We start from the raw sequence: 18,796 nt of genomic DNA on the forward strand, positions 1-18,796 counted from the left end.
GCATTTGTGGCTGACTATTTCTACAATGTCACCTTTGGCACTAAAAGAGGAGTATCCTCTTTTCAATAGTGGACCCCAAAGCAATGCCTCAAAGGGGGGCGTCCGAGGCATTTGCCACCAATATAACAGAGTTGATGTCTGTAGCAGGGACCAGTGCGAGTACCAACACAACTGTAATTGACTACCCCAGAAAATACCATAACATACCATAATGCCCTTTGTTGTCATCCCACATCTCATTCCCAAAGTCAGGTGTCACTAACATAAACTATTCAATTTCAAAGGAAGATTTTAGCTGAATTATATCACCATTGACACAACTATCGAAGGAATCTTAGCAAATGGTCGTGGTTGCTTCCTTGCTAAGACTGATGTGGACTCTGCCTTTCGTCTGATACCCCTAAGGCCATGTGACTATGAGCTCTTTGGCATGCAATGGGAAGGGAAATTCTACTATGATAAGCTTCTCCCCTTTGCTTACTTTTAAGAATCTGGGAATTCCCACCGCACCCCATAATACACAGGGTCGTTCTACAACCCTTGAATTCATGGGGATTGTTCTTGTTCTGACCGCATGGAGGCACGCCTTCCTAAGAGAAAAAGATAAGGTCCAACGTCTCACTTCCTGTTTCACTGAATTTAAAGGCAGCAGGTCCTGCACACTCAAGGAAATACAGTCTCTTATTGGCTCTTTGAATTTTGCTTGCAAGGTTATCCCCCCCGCCGGCCATTCCTGCAAAGTATGATCCAGCTCACTAGGAACGTCTCTTTACCTCACCATCGTATTAAGTTGAGCAAGGGTTTTCTTTAAAGATCTTAGGATGTAGGAGGATTTTATATGCAATTGGAATAGGGCAGGGTTTTTTATGCAATCTCATTGGGTCACTTCAGATGTCTTGTCTCTGTACACAGATGCCTCTGGTTCTCTGGGATTGGGGAACATTTTTCAAACCCACTGGTTTCAGGGCTCATGGGAACCCCATCAAAAACTAGGTCAGCAAGGGATCTCCATTGCATGGCAAGAATTGTTTGCCTTTGTTGTTGCTTGTCATCTATGGGTCAATTTTTTCTCAAACAAGCGCATTCAGTTTTTCTGTGACAATGAATCAGTTGTCAGTATTGTTAACACAAAGAGGTCCCGTATCCCAAAGGTCATGGATCTTGTTCGTCATTTGACTCTTCTGACTCTAGGGTTCAATTTTTGTATTAGAGCTGAGCACATAGAGGGTAAGAGGAATGACATAGCTGACTCCCTCCCTCACTTTCAGATTGATCGGTTCAGGGAGCTAGCACCCCATGCCAACCGAGATCCATGTCTTGTCCCACCCGAACTCCTGAAGATCTAATGGCAGACATCCAGCGCTATCTTAGTTTGTCGGACGCTGATTCTACAAAGCAAACCTACAGTACAGGGGCCTTTGCATGCTCAGTCTCTACCAACAGACGAGGACACTTGGATACAGTATGTTGATTACCTTGCTAAATCGGTCAAGCATTGCACTATCAAGGGATACTTGGCAACAGTCCGTCATTTTCACATCTGCCGCGGCTACCAGCTTAACCTTAGGAAGTTCCTTCGCTTGCACCTTGTCTGCCGTGGCAATAAGAGATCTGAAGGTAGCACAATCAGAACTTGTTTGCCAATTATAGTATCCCACCTCAAATTTTTCTACTCCCTTCTAACTAGCAATCAGGTACATCGCAAATTATTACTCTCTAATGATCTGGCCTGCTATGACGTTAGCTTTCTTTGGTTTCATGCGGTTAGGTGAACTAAGATGTAACTCCCAATTTAACTCTGATGCTCATCTTACACCTCTTGATATTATCTTTCACCCATCTTAGTCCAACCCCTCTCATCTTTTAGTCAAAGTCAAGGTTTCTAAAACTGATCCCTTCAGGATGGGGCATAACCTTTTAATAGGACAAACTAATCAGAGTATCTGCCCTGTTAATGCAATGAAGCGTTATCTTACCAGGAGGGGAACTACACCTGGACCTCTTTTTATTTTTGCTTCGGGACGTCCATTGACTAAGGATGCATTAACTGCTGAGACTAGGCAACTTCTCTCTCATTTGGGTTGTCAAGCATCAGATTATGCCTTTCATAGCTATAGAATTGGTGCAGCAACAGCTGCAGCTTCAGCGGGTCTTCCCCAATGGTTGGTTCAAACATTAGGCAGGTACTCATCTGATTGTTATGAGAGATACATACAATGCCCACAGCCAGTTTTATCTGGGGTTGCTTTGAAGCTACTTCAAAACTCAAGTTAGTTATTGTTTACATTGTTTGTGCAGGAACAGCTGCAGCTTCAGCAGGCCTACTCCCCCCCCCCCCCCCCCCCCCCCCATGGATGGTTAAAACATTAGGAGGGTGGTCACCTGATTGTTATGAGAGATACATCTAATGCTCACGGTCAATTTTCTCTGGGGTTGCTTGGAAGGTGTTTCAAACTCAAGTTAGTTATTGTTTCAATGTTTACATTGTTTGGTTAAGCAAGAGATGCAGCTTCAGCGACCCTCCCCCTAGGAACGAGAAGTCCAAAGACTACTGCAAAGCTGATTTAAACAACGTGTATTGTTTTTGATAACAAAATTTCGGCTGGCCATACCAGCCTTCTTCAGGTTGGTTAAAACATTAGGAGGGTGGTCATCTGATTGTAGTGAGAGAGACATCCAATGCTCACAGTCAATATTATCTGGGGTTGCTTTGAAGCCACTTCAAAACTCAAGTTAGTTATTGTTTACATTGTTTGCATGGAGTGGTTTTTATAAACCCATTTTATTTCTGGTGTATAATTGTGCAAGGTTATTTCGTTCTAAATTTTTACTATTCAGTGCTTTACACAGTATCTGATATTTTCATGAGCTTCTCTTCATTGGGTCTTAGACAAAAACACTCTATGCATCTTTATTAAAGTATATCATAAATGGCTTTAGCATATCATTTAATATTTGTTCTGTTCGTCTATGGGGAATACACTTTGTGTATTTTGGGGTATTAAGTGCTCCAATGCTGGTCACACTTTCACCCACAGACTCATGGCAGCTATTCATTCTGGGGATCGGTACTCCTATAGCTGTGTTGCCATAGGAATGAGTGTTATCCCGCAGGATTATCACCTCCTGTAGGGGATTACTACCCCTTCCGCGGCCAAGGGATTATCACCCTTGAGAGAGTTTTATCATCTCTCTTTGTTGCATAATACTAGCTTTAGACCAACACGTTATGTCAACAATTTTGCGACTGGAGTGCGGGTAATCCCCTACCCCTTTACCCCACAAAGTGTGTTCATATCCCTGACTTAGCTAAGGGGTGGATAGCATTAATTATTATTAATTACTATAAGTAAAAAAAAATGTTTTTGATAAGAAGCAAAATAAATAGTGTTAACGTATATTTAAAAAAAAATAAAATCAAATTTAAATAAACTTCACATATGATCAAAAGGAAATCTGGTAGCAATGAAAAGGGTCATAAAAATAGCCTAGCCTGGGAAATTTAACATCAACTTTGCCAAGGACAAACAAATGAAAGTTTTACGAATCAAAATATTGCACTTAAGCTGGTCCACAGTTAGCAGCTTTTGCTCTCTCTTTTTCTGCTTCTTTAAGACCTGAAAAAAAGTTATTAATCGTAGTACAAAACGAATCAAGTACCAGTAATTCATGCAGTAAAGTTGTTTTGAAGAATAATTATTGTAATTCTCCAGAAAAGTCAAAGTAAGCTGTTACAATCAATACAAGGACTGCATTTGCCTCTTAGCCTGTAAGCAAGCTCTCCAGGGTGCTCTAGCGGCGGGGCGGGAAAAAGAAGGAGAGCCCGCAACTATGTCTCTGGAATTTCAATTCCACTTACAATTCCCCCTACCCTGCTAGCAGAGTCGCTTCAATCATTCCTAGATAAGTCGGGAAAGAGGAAGGCAACTCTGCCGACATCTTCAAAATCGTTTGATCTGCCCATCATACAGCGATTTGCATGAGTCAGACAAGTTTCATACTGGATAAACCAGTTTTTCCTGTGCACGCACGTGTATTTTGGAGTTTTACTGATCTTTCGTGCGCCCACACTCCATAAACAAAAATGGCTGATGCTTGTGGCAATCCTTCATGGAATGCTAGTGAGTTTGAAAAAGCTGTCGGTTTAGCGTTGAGTAAACTTAATAGGGAATTTAAGATTGAGCACTACGGTTGAATGACTACGGTTGGACGAGCAGGAGAGGTCTGGTTCTTGCCGATGGTGGATTGGATCGAGTACGAACCGTTTGGAGTGAAAAAAAAAGAGATTAAGATTGTAAACAAGCAAGCTGCTAAGGTTGAATCACTTATCGACGGTCGTGTGAAAAATGTCATTTCATGAACTTCGTGAAGCCTTAGTTTTCGCTTTTTCTGATGGAGTGATCAGTGAAGAAGAGTTCTAATTCTTTACGAAGAGTACGAGTCCACAAATTTAAATTTTCCTCACTGGGAATACGAGCTTTTCAGCCTCGATAACTTTGACAGCAGTGAAGCTAGAGCTGAATTTAGAGTAGACAAAGAAGATATCCCTTTATTGGTTAACACTTTACAGGTCCCAGAATATTTTCGATGCCCTCAAGGAACAGGTAAAGCTGTCCACGGCGGCCGAGGTAGTGACCCTGTCAAAAACGTGAACATAAGTTTTAACAATAAGCAAATAAACAATTAAAAACATTCGAAAATTTTAACCTATTTCCGGTTGAAGCATATACAGCGATCTACTACAAAACAGTATGAGCGATCTACCACAAAACATTCGGTTTACTTACACCGTGGATATCCATGCTTTCACTCCCGCACCGCTTCGTAAACTCTGAAAATGAAATGAAAAAACAAAAGAAATCAGTGTAACATCTTTAAGAAACAAACGAAGCTCACTGGTAAACTCAGAAATTAAATCGAAAAGAAAAAGAAAGGTGTTATTACTTTGACTAACATACGAAATTCTCACCTTTGAAGTCACACGTTGTAGATCTTTGACTACAATGAAAAAAGCTGTCAAAACTTACCGTAGTGTAACACGACGGTAAGCAAAACGCCATCCGATAACTTTTGCGCACGCGCAAAAAAGCTCAACCCAGATCCCGCGTACTCGTCCAACCGTAGCCGTTAACCGTAGTCTTAAATCTTAAATTCCCTAATGTCGGAGGAATACGTAACCTCACCGCACATCAGTCTAGGTCTGTGAACTGTTTCCCGAGCAGTAATGATACATTTGTGACGCTGCCAACTGGTCGTGGAAAATCCCTTATATACCAGATTTGTCCCGCTGTAGCCACCAAGCTCTCATCCCTGGGGAATAAGTTTCCCAATGCACTGCTCATGGTTGTGATCTCTCCTCTTAATTAGGGAGTTTAAGATACGGTCACTACGGACTACGGACTACGTCTGGGCGTGAGAGTCCAAGCCACGCGTGGACTGGGCCGACTACGCTAAAAGGGCGCGAAAATTGGAGTGTCGTTTGACTTAAGATCGTGACAACGACTACGGACTACGGCTGCACTTGGAAAAAAACTGTCTTTCGAAGATGCTACAAACACCCTTTTAATCGCTTATGCGGATGGTTTTCCGGATGATGAAGAGTTTATTGTTCTTTACGATTATTACCAACCCGTTAATCCTTCATTTCCCTACTGGAATTTTGATCCATTCTGTTTGGATGTGTTCGACTCTTGCGAGTGCGAAGCTCACTTCAGGGTGGCCAAGGATGATATTCCGATGTTATTGAACGCACTGCGGATTCCCGCGAGTTTCAAGTGCCCACAAGTGTTACATGTAGAGATTGTACTAAAAACAAAACAATCGGAAGCGGAAACGAGTCTTGTGTATGACGTATTCATCCGGGTTATCAAAAAGAGAGCGCGCGCTGAACAAGTGACGAGAGAAAAAGAAACGGAATGAACGTGTGAAACATGTGAAGTGTAAAGAAGTTTTACGGTTTATTTGTGGACGCATGAAACAAGGGTAACATTTTGGCGACCCCGCCAGGACGAACTTCGATTCTCAAGTCCGTGGGACGTTATTTGTTGTCAAGGGAAGCAGAAATGGTCAGAATTGGAGCTAAGGAGATTGTGAGTGGAGCGGTATGAACACGTGGATTTGCAGTTGAGGAGACAAGCGGCGACCGAAAACAGTCAGATGCGTACGGTAGGACTTTACGATATTGGGCTCTGTGACAGTGGAGTACATTCACTAGTTATTTTGTGTTTGGCGAAGTGGACGAGTTGATTTGTTCTGTTGGCTCACTGTTACCGGAATTACAGCGTTTGCGCTAAGTTACTTGTGTTCAGTTTGGAAATAAGCTTTCCCGGTTAGAATTAATTATGGAACAATTACAACTCCAAGTAGAGTCTCGATTGTTCGAACAAGATGAGAAGGGTTTGGCTGAAATGATAGGACTATTGGGAATCGACGATGACCTTGCGGGTAAAAGTAAGATGCAGAGAATCAAAATTATTACGAAAACCATCGACAGCAAAATGGTGGGCGTTGAAAAGGAAGCACGAGCGTGCCTCGAACAGTTACTTGCTTTTGTGACCAGCAATGTACCGCCCCTCGAAGAGGTAGAGCAAAAACCAGCAGCTTCAGCAGTAAAACGGAGAAACAGTCTTCTGACGGAGGACCTAAACAAGAAAAGGGAGTGGAAGATATATTGAGTCGGCGAAAACAAAGTCGAGTTCATCTTTGCTACGTTGCGAATTTAAGATTTCTGGTCAGATCGGCGAACCAGGGCAAACAGAGAAACTAACTTTTGTTTCCTTAATGTACCAAATAGACTCAGGGCTAAAACGTGATTACCAAGAAAATGAAATTGTGGATGCAGTGATTCGTGTCATCTCTCCACACAGTAGTCTTCGGAGCTATGTTGAGACTCTAAGTGACCTCTCACTAGCTAAGCTACGAAGGATCCTTCGTGTCCATTATAGAGAGAAAACAGCCTCAGAAGTATATCAGCAATTGGCCACCGTGTGCCAACAAAGTAGTGGTGAATCCCCACAACAGTTCCTTCTCCGTGCGCTGGATTTGCGTAACAAGGTGAACTTTGCAAGTAAGGAGTCAGATTGTGTTTGATTTTCATCGCGAGATGGTGGATTATTGCAAGTCGGACGTGGTCCTTCTCAAAGCAGGTTGTGAGAAATTTGCGCAAGAGTTTCAAGCCAATGCAGGCTTTAACCAATTTGAAAAGTGCACGACCATTGCCAGTGCGTGTAATCTCTACTGGCGCAAACACCATGTGAAACCAGACCAGATTGCCGTGGAACCACCTCAAGGTTGGCGAGGGGCCAGAGTCAACCAATCGCAAGTGGCTCTGGAATGGTTGTGTTGGAAAGAGGGGGAATCCGCTGATCGAATCAAACATGTACGCAACGGAGGCGAACAAACGGTCCTCACCCCTGCCGCAGCCTATTTTGTGGACGGCTTCGATGCTGAAACCAACACCGTCTATGAGTTCCATGGTTGTTTATTTCATGGATGCCCTAAGTGCCATCCCAATCGAGATGACAAGCATTACTGTTCCCCGGACAGAACCCTGGAAGAATTGTACCAGGCCACCTGGAACAAGAGCCGTTGTCTTCACCTGAATGGTTACATAGTGAAAGAATGCTGGGAATGTGAGTGGAAGGCAGAAAAAGAAAGCAATCCAGGCGTACAAACCTTCTTACAAAGTTTTGAGCTAGTCCCACCCTTGAACCCCAGAGAAGCATTTTTTGGTGGACGGACCAGGGCTGTGGCCTTACACGTTAGGGCCGAGGACAACCAAGAAATAAGATATATTGATGTCACCAGCCTTTATCCCTTTGTAAACAAGACGAAATGTTACCCTACTGGACATCCTCACATCATCACTCAGCCAGCTAATCAAAACATTTATTCGTATTTTGGAATCGCCTTGGTTGATATACTTCCCCCTGCCAATCTATTTCATCCCGTCCTGCCTGTCAGAAGAGGTGGTAAACTGACCTTTCCCCTGTGTGCCACCTGTGTCTAAGAAGAACAAAGTAAGCCCATGCTCGACAGAAGTCATGTCTGTCCCCATTCCTATCAACAACGTATCCTCAGAGGCACATGGTGCACGCCGGAACTTCAGAAAGCCGTGGAAAAAGGGTACATTCTTCACAAAATCCACAAGGTGTGGCACTTTCCACCCGAGCAACAGGATACGGGTCTCTTTGAAGGGTATGTGAATACATGGTTAAAACTCAAGCAAGAGTCAGCAGGCTGGCCCGGTTGGTGTAGAACAGAAGAAGAGAAACAGCAGTATCTATCCAATTATCGGGCAAGAGAGAGCATTCAACTGGAGTATAGGAACGTGAAAAAGAATCCAGGACGAAAAGCCATAGCCAAATTGATGCTTAATAGGTACGTCAGTGTGGTTGTAGGGGGAGAGACTGATTCTGTCGCTTTTCTTTGCAGCTTTTGGGGCAAATTTGGAGAAAGGCTGAATAAGCCGCGAACTACAACCATTCAGCAACCCTCCCAGTTGCTCAGTCTCCTCACCAATTCTACCTTGAATGTAAATACATTACGAATCTGCACGGATGAAGTCATGGAGGCCGTCACCACCTCCATCGAGGAGAATGTCAACAAAGGTAGCAAAACGGACATCTTTATAGCAGCCTCCACGACCTGTCACGCGCGTTTAACCCTGTATGAGTCCTTAGATCTTCTTCAAGAGCAAGTGTTGTATTATGATACGGACAGTGTCATATATCTTTGGGAGCCTCGGAAACCCTCCGTACCAGTGGACGACTACCTTGGATGTATGACAGACGAGTTAGAGGGAGATGTGATCCAGGAGTTTGTCTCGGGCGGAGCAAAAAATTATTGGTATATCACACATGGTGGAAAGGTGGAGTGTAAAGTGCGCGGGTTTACCCTCAATGTGCGTGGGACTGCCGTGCTGAATTATCACACTATGAAAGCCGACATCCTTGCCGAATTAGATGACCCCCAGGACAAAAGAAGAACCATCTTAGTCAAAGATCCATATTTTTTTCAACGGGATGTACCCAACAAACGTATTAGGTTGACGGAACGCGTTAAAAAATACGGTTTAGTGTTTGATAAAAGGGCCATTGACCTCCCCACCAAACGGTCGTATCCCTATGGTTATTCGCGCATTCATCATGAAGTCGATCTTTTGCTTTCGTTATAACAATGTCAATAGTTTTGAAAGGGCGAGTTCTCTTTAGGAGACCTTACATGTCCCCATTGTAAATAGGACATGGCAGTGAATGAAGGGAAGAGGTTGCATGGCGACGCAATTCCCTTAATTAAATACTTGGCAGTTGTTTTAAAAAAAACATGGTGTGTATTATTGAGTGAGGGTATACAATTAATAAGGACACTCTTGTTTAAAACACACAACACACTTTTTATTCATTTTATCAAAAAACACATTATAACTTAAGACGTCTCTTGGCTTGCATTACTTTTTTGACCATTCTTTCAGTCTACTTTTTCATGCCTGGCAATCGATCAATGGCTCGGATCATGACGTCATCAGCTTTCCATTTATCTTGCAAATTCTTGGCTTTACTGTAAGCGATATCGTGCTGTTTGGCAATTTTGTCTAAGCGATTTATCCCAGGATCCCCTCTTGCTAAACGTTTGGCCAACTTGGTCCCAGGCCCTGCGTACTGATATCCGGGGATGTGGAACTCGATCCCAGTCTTGCTCAACAATTTCTGAATATCCAACTTTCCTCCCCATTGAAGACGTCGCCTTTTACTAGAGGTCTTGCGTTTACGAGTAGTCCTCGCCATAAAAGTTTTCATTGGAGGGGGGTTCCAAATGGTTTCCAACCTGGGACTGGTTTCAAGGTCTGTACCTCAGCTTTTCTGGATTTACGACGGAACGATTTAAACACGTTGCGGGCAATTTCCTTGGGTTTACTCCACAGTTGCTCACCCAAAGCCCCTGAGAGAGGAAGTTCTTCAGCTAATTCTTCTCCACCTATTAGTTTTGGGGTGGTGTAAAATACACTCGCTTCTTGTTAGGTGTTTTTTTTCCTTTGGGCGTGACGGCTAAGGAGACTCGTTTCTTTTTCGGCGCCCCTGGTCCTTTAGGAGTAGAGGACTTGGATAAATTAGACGAGCGTTTCGTTGGACCACTTGAAGACACTTTCCTTTTCACGCCTGCTTTTGGAGTAACAACTGGATGGGGAGATGAGGGGGTCTGTTTTATACGTTTTGGGGATGGTAATAATTTAGTCAACAAGGTGTGCATAGGTCCTGCGGCTAGATTCATTTCATCCTCATCCTCTTCCTCTACATCTCCTCCACCCGCTCCCACACGACTTCCACCTGGTTGACGAACGCATTTAGTCCACTGTCTTAGTTCTCTGCCAACAGCTTTTAACTGAGGTCGTTTCCACGCATCTGAGGATGGACTCGTTAACAAGAGATGATGTGTGGCTTTGTTTAAACGACTGTCTTTCAACAAGTCATTTTTGTAATGGTCTCGTAATCGTAAAAACGCAACTGAGTCTTGCACGGGGATACTTTTCATGTCCTCAACCATCTTGACTGATCGACCTCTAGGTAGGTGTGGTCTGCTTTACACTCGTTGGAAAAACCGTGTTACTAGCTCTTTGAGTTTAGCCCAGGTCACTTTTTGTTTCATCATCTCTCTCAGTTCTTTAAGCGTCACTAGAATAGCCCGTAACGTCTGCAGTAAGCGAACCAACATGTCCACGAGTTGCGGTCTCATCTTGGTTTAGCATGTCATTTAGAAAACACAAGCTATTTATATAGGCGCTGGCTACACTCATAACATCGATGTAATTCTTTCCTACTAGATTGCCGGCTCCTAATTGATGAATCATGGTGTGTCGTCGACGTTTCGCCAAATTTCTAGAATTGGCAATGAATCGTAACGCGGATGCGTGAGGTCTCATTCTCTTCAAGGTGAACTTTCCTTGAGGTACAACACCACGTAAAATATTCAGGACTAATTCACTCACTGCATTGATTTGATCAATATTCGCATACCGTAATCGCTGTTGACGTTTGTGAGCATTGGCTTCGTTGAGTACACTTTTTAAAAACGGAGCTTGTCGACTCATACGTCCCTCCATCCTCTCTGTCATCTTTTCGTGTCATGATCCGGTCTTTATAGTTACCGGCGGCGTCTGCGAGTGGCTGCTTCCAATCCTTTCTTGACACCATAACTGGCAGCACCCCCTAAACTCCCAAGAGCAGCTGCTTTCCCTGCTGCGGCTAGAGCTGGTAAAGCAAGGGCGAGTAAGGGAACAATACCACCTTTCTGAAACCCCACACCAGGTGGACGACAGCGTCTCTCTCTCTTTGTTTACGTTTGCCTTTGGTTCTTCTGCCCATGATGAACGCAATGATTTAAGGTAGGTGTACGCGTTTATTTATAGGGTTTTCCTAGTCTCGTCAATAATTTGTCCTCTCTAAAAGTATGCATCTGTGATCGCCCTTTCTCGTTTGGTCAAATGACTCCATAATCTGTAGCGATCATCCGAGGCAGGATGGAGATCCAACAATAAATAGCCAAAGGGACGTGTAGTCAATCGTCGAAAGAGACGTAAGACGGTGCACCATCGTTCTGGAAAGGCTTGTAATAACACTGTACGAATGCCTGTTTGATCACAGGGGTTCTTGAAGGCCACCAGGTAATGAGCATTTCGATTAATGGTTTACGAAAATTTACCCGGTGGAAATAAATCTTGGGAAAGATACAACACGGTTACTGCCCGATGATGAGAATCTTTTGTAAATAAATCCAACACGCGTTTATCACTTCCACCTTCCTCCATTAAATCATCCAACACCAATATCCCATGATCTTGAGGTTTAAACCATTTGATCAATGCACCTTCCTCCGGTATTCCACGATGAAAACGAATCTTGTCCTGCTGTTGCATTCTCTCAAACCGTGGTTGCCAACGATCGTAACAATACACCATCTTTTTGGGAGGGGGTGAAAAGAGTTTCTTCTCTCGTAACAATTGTTCCACTAAGTCACTTTTTCCACTGCCCGAGGGTCCGGCCACAATCGCAGTGGCTGGCTGACAAATCATCTCTTCCGTCAAGTGTGTTTGTTGTCTTTTATACCTTGTTTCTCCACTTCCCAAGGTGCGCGAAGTCGCCTGTAATGACCCGTGGCCCCTTTCGCACCCATGCGTTTGTACCGTTTGCTTTTACCCAGTTGATACCCGATTTTGGCGGCTTTTGACAAGACCGTTAACAGTCCACCCCCTCGAAACAGACGCTTTTACCTTCTACGACGACATTTTTGTTTGGGCATACTGACCAATATTCTCGATACAAGCGAGGGGATACTGTCTGGATTACCAATTCCATCTCTTCCCTTAAATTGGTTTCACCCATTGTGTCCATATACTGTTTCAGATCAGGCCATCGAGCTTGTTGAGCTAATTCGACTAGATGCCAGTGCACCCCATCCCATGGTACTTGAAAAAACATTTCGAGGGGATGTAAGAAATACAAGCATTCTTCCATGACGAACGCTTCAAAGAGTCGTTGATGATCACTTCGTGTGATCATGACAAAACACCTCTTGATACAGATGGGGTGAGACTGACTGAATCAATTTTCCCAAGACCTCCCTTAAGAAGGGTATCTCGTAACTCGTCCGAAACGTGGACTTTTTGAACATCTTGTTCATAAAAAGTTCCTTTTATAGGTGTACCATCCCACTCGGTGAGTTTATAGGTCACCAATGGACGTCGTTTTACGTCTTGTATCAAAAAGACTTCCTCCGTCCACCCTGGGAGGTACCCTTTTTTGAAAGGGCGATGTTTTTTGTTTAATCTGACTTTAGTTCCTTTTTGACACAGGGGTATTTTCTTTGAGGTTTGCAATCCATAGGCGTAGAGTTTGTTCCATACTTGACGGCCCTGAGAGGGAGTGACATTGGCTGGTTCATTGCCATGACTGGAATGACGGGTATGGTTGTACGCCTTGACCAGGGAAGGTAAGACATCTATGTAGCGCAAGGTGTTTTTGGCCGTAAAATAACGAAACATACGTTCTTTGAGGGTACGATTCCATCGCTCTACCACAGCGGCTTTGGTATCTCCATGCCTTGAAAAGTGATGGACTCCTTGTTGTTTAAAAATTGCTTGAACCTTAGAATTATAGAATGCTTTTGCGAGATCTGACTGTACCCGTAATGGTTGTCGTGGATAGGCGCATTTCCATATCCGTTCTAACCCGTTTCACTTGCTCGCCACCTTTACTTTTGATAGGTTCGGCCCACGCAAACTTGGACAACACATCAATGACGGTAATCAAATACTAGTAACCCTTATTCCATTTCGCCAGGGATTTTAAATCGGGTAAATCAATCTGCCACTGCTCATCGACCCCAAACACTAGCGTAGGTAATGTGGGAAAATGTTGACGACGTGGTTTGTGTAGCGTATAACTCAATCGTTGTTGTAATAATTGTTGAGCTTTTTTGGTGGAGGCCACTTGCTTTGGCAAAGGGTTGTACTCTGCCCAAGGCTCCAGGAACAGAAGATCTTCATAAACCCATGCTTTTTTGTACATGATACCGTATCTACTGTCCCAGGAGATAAGAGAAGGAATAATTCCGTTGAGGAAACTTTCTCCTTAAATAACGCCAGATCGCTTCTCCTTCGCAGGGAAACGTGGTGTTTACCCAGACAATGTAGACAGCAAATCGCCCCCATGTAGGATTCCGTTGCATGATTAATACAAAAATGGGAAGTGGAGAGGCTTTTCCTTTGGGAATGATTGTTTTATCACAGAGTTTATAACATAGCCAATGCAAACATCGCCACTGCCAGGTCATGTTGCATCACAACGAATGTGGATGAAACAATGTGTCGTTCGTTTTATATCCCAATACAGTAAGGACAGGGCGAACATTCGATGGTGTCCCCTGGTTTTTTACGATCCAGATAGGCACGGCAGGAGGAACACAACAACTGATAGCGCAACTGTTTATTATCCACATGTAACGCTTCCAATTCCCCTTTCATGATATCAATGAGCTGTTCTTTTCTTTGTAAGGTGGCTTGGGTTATTTCTAATTGCTCTTTACATTGGTACCATAATTGAGTCATATCAAGCAAGGCTTTGGTTGCGGAAGACATGATGACAGCAAAGATGAAAAGACCAAAGCGCCGCTCGCTTTTATACCCCGACCAGTGTGAAACGGTTGAACATTTCCCAACGGTTCAATCCTGGTACTCCCTACATGTCAGGACCAAACGGTTAGACATTTCTTATTTGCAGACTTTTTTCAACACCATTCCCATACAAATCCCTCTAAATTTACACCCAGTGTCAAACGGATGAGAAACTCTTATTTGCAGACTTTTTCAACACTTTAATGATTTCTCATGCAGACTTTTTCAACACTTTAATGAATGTCATGCAGACTTTTACAGCAAGTTTCAAATCTTACATCATTAAAAGTTCAAACATTCTGGGATCCAATTTGGAGCAGGCTTTGGATTCTTCTCGTAATACTCTTCAATCTCTGGACTACAATAAAATTCACTGGGTAAGCGGAACTGTTTCTGCCTCTTCTTTCGTTCTAGCTCCTGCTGCTGGGCACTTTCAACAAACTGATTGAACCAATCTTTTTGAGTCATAATTCTATTACTGATATATGAATCCTTTCAGTAAAAGGATTCATGTTCGGGACTTATAGTCTTCAGAGGTCTTGGCTTGTAAGTATGATTGGTGGTAGGTACAAACCGAGGGTCTGATGGTGGATACTCTGGCAACCAGTGGGGTGGTGGTCGTGCTCGTGGACGAAATACTGGGGTATGGATCCACTGGAAATACTTGCACCTTTTGTCTTTGTCTCGTTCCCCACAGGTCAAAAACACCTTGTGCAGGTTTCTGGTGGTTTTACTAAGGCGCATCTTAGGGACCAAGCCACAATGACAAAACAACATTCCCCACTGGGATCGTATCTCGGGATGTGTGTCCATCATCAACGCTTGAATCACAGGCTGCTTGTTACTTTCACTGGTGAACACAGGACAGCTTTTCTCAGGACAAAAAGACATCCGTTCTGGGGATGGGTGGTGGTCTACTAGTTGTAGGAGGGTAGACACATGAAATGGGCAATACTCGTAGAGAACAGTATGCACATCTGCCTCAGTCATCCCGGGTTGCTCTGCCTCTTGAGCAACTTCAATTTCCACCTTTTCTGGCTCCGCTATTTCTTCATGTTCTACTTCACCTTCAAAGATTTTTGCCAATCGTGCTTTCCACAAAGCCTTCTCCAATTCATTTTCTTCTTTTACTTCACCCTCAAACACCCTCTCCAGTTTGTCTACTCGTTGCATGGCATTAAGGAATGTTGAAGTGGAAGGATTTGGAGGTGGAGGTTCAACGATTTGTTGAACGGCTTCTTCCAGTTCTGTCGACTGTGGAATCGTTACTTCTACCATGGGTTCTGTCCGGGGTGCTCAAAGACTCTGAACTGCTGCAAACGCTTGAAAGAGAAGCTTACAGTCCAAGGGGGGATGTCCTATGTCTCTATGGAGACCCAGCTTACCCTCTTCGTCCTCATTTAATGGCCCCTTACCGAATAGGGGAGGTCCCAGTATTTACAGCCGATATGGAAGCATTTAATTCAGCAATGAGTTCTGCTAGAGCTTCGGTGGAATGGCTATTTGGCGATATCTCCAACTCGTTCAAGTTCTTAGATTTCAAAAAAAACTTAAAGTTAGGATTAAGCGCAGTTGGAAAGCAATATATAGTGTCCGCACTGTTTAGAAATATTCTCACCTGCCTTTATGGTAACACAACATCAACACATTTTCAACTTGTGGTCACCTGGGGCGACCATGTGCGAGTGAAGACGTGGATGTTTCACTCCCGTGAACTTTTTGTCCTTTCTTAAAAAATTTTAGTCCTTAAACCTAGTCTATGGCTCAAAGTTATAAACGGAAAACGAAGGCAAGTGTTAGTATCAGCTCTGATAGCGATATTTGCTCTTCAGAAGGAAAAAAGGCTTGCAACAGTCCACGTTCGGAATCGAACATGGGCGTAGTATTTAGCGAGGACGATCAAGTTCTGGAGGCCCTGAACATGACAGAAAAAATCGCGACACAATTGGAACGGATCTTCGAAATGCTCGCAGGAGTAGAAAGCAGGTTACAGAATCTAGAAGGTATATTTGAACGCTTCTCCGCTTTGGAGAAGTCGGTTAATAAGCTCGAAACCGAGCTGAATAAGGTTGGCGAGAAGACAAGAAAATTGGAAGGCGAAGTTAACGACCTCAGAAAGTCAATGGAATTTGCAAACGCCGAAATTGAAGACCTAAAGAATGATAAAGAAAACGAAGTCAAAATCAAGGAACTTGAGAACAAAATATTGTATCAAGAGGTGTACAACAGGCGAGAAAACCTAAGATTCTTCGGTTTTCCAGAATCTGCTGATGGAGCTGAGAACACGCATGAAGTTGTACGGAAATTCCTTAGCGACGAATTGGAGATGGAAAACGCAGCAGATATTGAATTCCAGCGAGCTCACAGAATAGGAAAGAAGAAGACGGGTGAAAGAAGACCGGTGATTGTTCGTTTTTTGAGATTTCCAGAGCGTGAGCTGGTCTTTCGAAGAGTACGCGAGCTAGCGGATGATATCAACATTAAGGTCTATGCGGATTTTCCTAGAGAAATAAGCGAAAGAAGAAAAAAGCAGTGGCCACGTCTTAAAAAAGCAAGAGAGGAGGGAAAGACTGCTTTCTTTAGCACACCAGAACCCAATAAATTGTTTATCGATGGACGATTTGTTCCCTTATAGACAAATCTAGGGTTTTTTTTGGACTTGGTTTATTTTATTTGACTTTGTTTATGCTTTTCGTCAGTCTGTTTTTGTAACGGGAGTGGCATGTGTAGGTTAGAACAATTGGGTGTAGTTGAAACGATTGTCCCAAGCTCTGTGGCAGCGTCTTATAGGTAATAATTACCTCGCCGCCTTTTTTCGCTCTTTCTTAAAACTTCGTTGTGTAATGTATTCCTTGTTTGTTTGTTTTTCTTTCTTTTATTTGTCCTTTTGTCTTTTCCTTTGTTGTTTTTTGTTTTGTGAGTATTTGTGCGTTTTGTGTGTATTGTCTACCTACGTGTTGTGTGTTTTTGCACCTCAGTTGTCACCTCTTTTCAATTTTTTGTACCACTGCGGTGAAAATTATTTGTATGCACATAATTTATTTTTTCTTCCTGATCCCATTCATGAAAGAACTTTTTGATTTTAAATTACTTTCTCTTAATGTGCGAGGGGTTCGAGCCGCCACGAAAAGGAAAGCCCTTTTTACCTGGCTAAATGAATGGAGTATGATATTATCTTCCTCCAAGAGACCTATAGCACTGTTGACGTTGAAGACATTTGGAGAACACAATGGAGAGGTAAGCTCTTTTTTGCTCACGGCTCTAATCATAGTTGTGGAGTGATGATTCTAGTGAGAAGTGATTTAGATTTTAATCCAAGAACTATTAGTTGTGATGACGAGGGCCGCTCCATCATAATTGAAGCTGAGGTCCAAGGTTCGCCATTTTTGTTTGTAAATATTTATGCTCCAAACAAGGTTCAAGACCAATGCCGTTTTTTTGATAAGTTAAACAAAAATATTGAAGACTGCGTCGTTAATGAAGAGCTTAGAATTATTCTCGGGGGAGACTTTAATGTAACACTCGACTCTGATCTTGACTGTTCCGGTGGTAGACCTTTTAGAAAAGATTCTGTAAAACACATACAAGACTTATGCCTGGATTTTGATTTGGTTGACATTTGGCGCAAATGAAATCCAGACTCTAAACGCTTTACATGGCGTCAAAGAAATCCTTTCATTCAAAGAAGACTTGATTATTGGCTGATTAGCGATGTATGCCAAGACGACATTGAGAAGTCCAATATCATTCCTTCGATAAATTCAGACCATTCGGCAATTTTTCTCCATTTTAACAGCATAGACAAACCAAAACACGGCCCCTCTTTCTGGAAGTTTAATGCTAGTCTTGTGAATGACGACGACTTTGTTGCACTGATAAATGAAAATATGCCTTTGTGGTTAGAGGAGTTCAAAGACGTTATAGATAAAAGGCTGCTGTGGGATTTAATTAAGTACAGGATTAGACAAATTACAATAAAGTATAGCAAAGAAAAAGCACGTGAAAGGAGAAGAAAGATCTCTGATATTGAGGCTTCTTTGAAGATTTCGGAAGAGAGATGCGGTAGTTCACCAACTCCAGGAAGAACCAGGAACCAGAATTGAATTGTTAAAAATGGAATATGATTCTATCTATGAACAGATAGCAAAAGGTGCTATAATCCGATCGAAAGCCACTTGGTATGAAAAAGGAGAAAAAAGCAATAAGTTCTTTTTAAACCTCGAAACACATAAGAAAGCTAAGAGTTCTGTCCGTAAGGTTTTTGACAATAATGGAGTTCTAATCACGGATCCTAAAAAAATATTGCAAGAAATTCAAAATTTTTATTCTAATCTTTGTGAGCGTGACCCTCTTAGCCCATCTGAACACACGTTAAACTCTTTTTTAAACAATCCTGAAATGCCAAAACTCTCTGATACTGATGTTCAAATTTGCGAGGGAAAATTAACGGTTGAAGAGTGTTACAAAAGTCTTCACCTGTTTGAAAGTAACAAGTCACCAGGCAATGACGGACTAACAGTCGAATTTTACAGGGCTTTTTGGGGCCTCTTAGGACAGCTATTAGTAGACAGCTTAAACTACTCTTTTGATCATGGTGAGCTCTCAAACTCTCAGAAAGAAGCCATTATT

At 42.8% G+C, this 18,796-nt stretch overlaps 2 protein-coding genes and 1 pseudogene across 2 annotated transcripts; all 3 read left to right on the top strand.

The window, feature by feature from the left end:
- The window catches only part of LOC140931065 (uncharacterized), a 1,020-nt pseudogene extending 839 nt beyond the window's left edge, over positions 1 to 181 (top strand).
- Positions 182 to 7,102: 6,921 nt separating this feature from the next.
- Positions 7,103 to 8,008, top strand: LOC140931076 (uncharacterized). The gene has a single exon (XM_073380820.1). The coding sequence runs from the start codon at positions 7,103 to 7,105 to the stop codon at positions 8,006 to 8,008; it is 906 nt and encodes a 301-aa protein (XP_073236921.1).
- An 18-nt stretch (positions 8,009 to 8,026) lies between these two features.
- On the top strand, positions 8,027 to 9,175 carry LOC140931087 (uncharacterized). The gene has a single exon (XM_073380832.1). It carries the CDS (start codon positions 8,027 to 8,029, stop codon positions 9,173 to 9,175), a length of 1,149 nt encoding a protein of 382 aa, XP_073236933.1.
- The last annotated feature ends 9,621 nt before the right edge of the window (positions 9,176 to 18,796 follow it).

This window comes from Porites lutea, chromosome 1 (genome assembly GCF_958299795.1).
Source record: "Porites lutea chromosome 1, jaPorLute2.1, whole genome shotgun sequence".
NCBI lineage: Eukaryota > Metazoa > Cnidaria > Anthozoa > Scleractinia > Poritidae > Porites > Porites lutea.

What these genes read in the sequence shown, in the direction of transcription:
- LOC140931076 (XM_073380820.1), top strand. Translation starts at nt 7,103, where the DNA reads ATGGTGGATTATTGCAAGTCGGACGTGGTCCTTCTCAAAGCAGGTTGT.
- LOC140931087 (XM_073380832.1), top strand. Translation starts at nt 8,027, where the DNA reads ATGCTCGACAGAAGTCATGTCTGTCCCCATTCCTATCAACAACGTATC.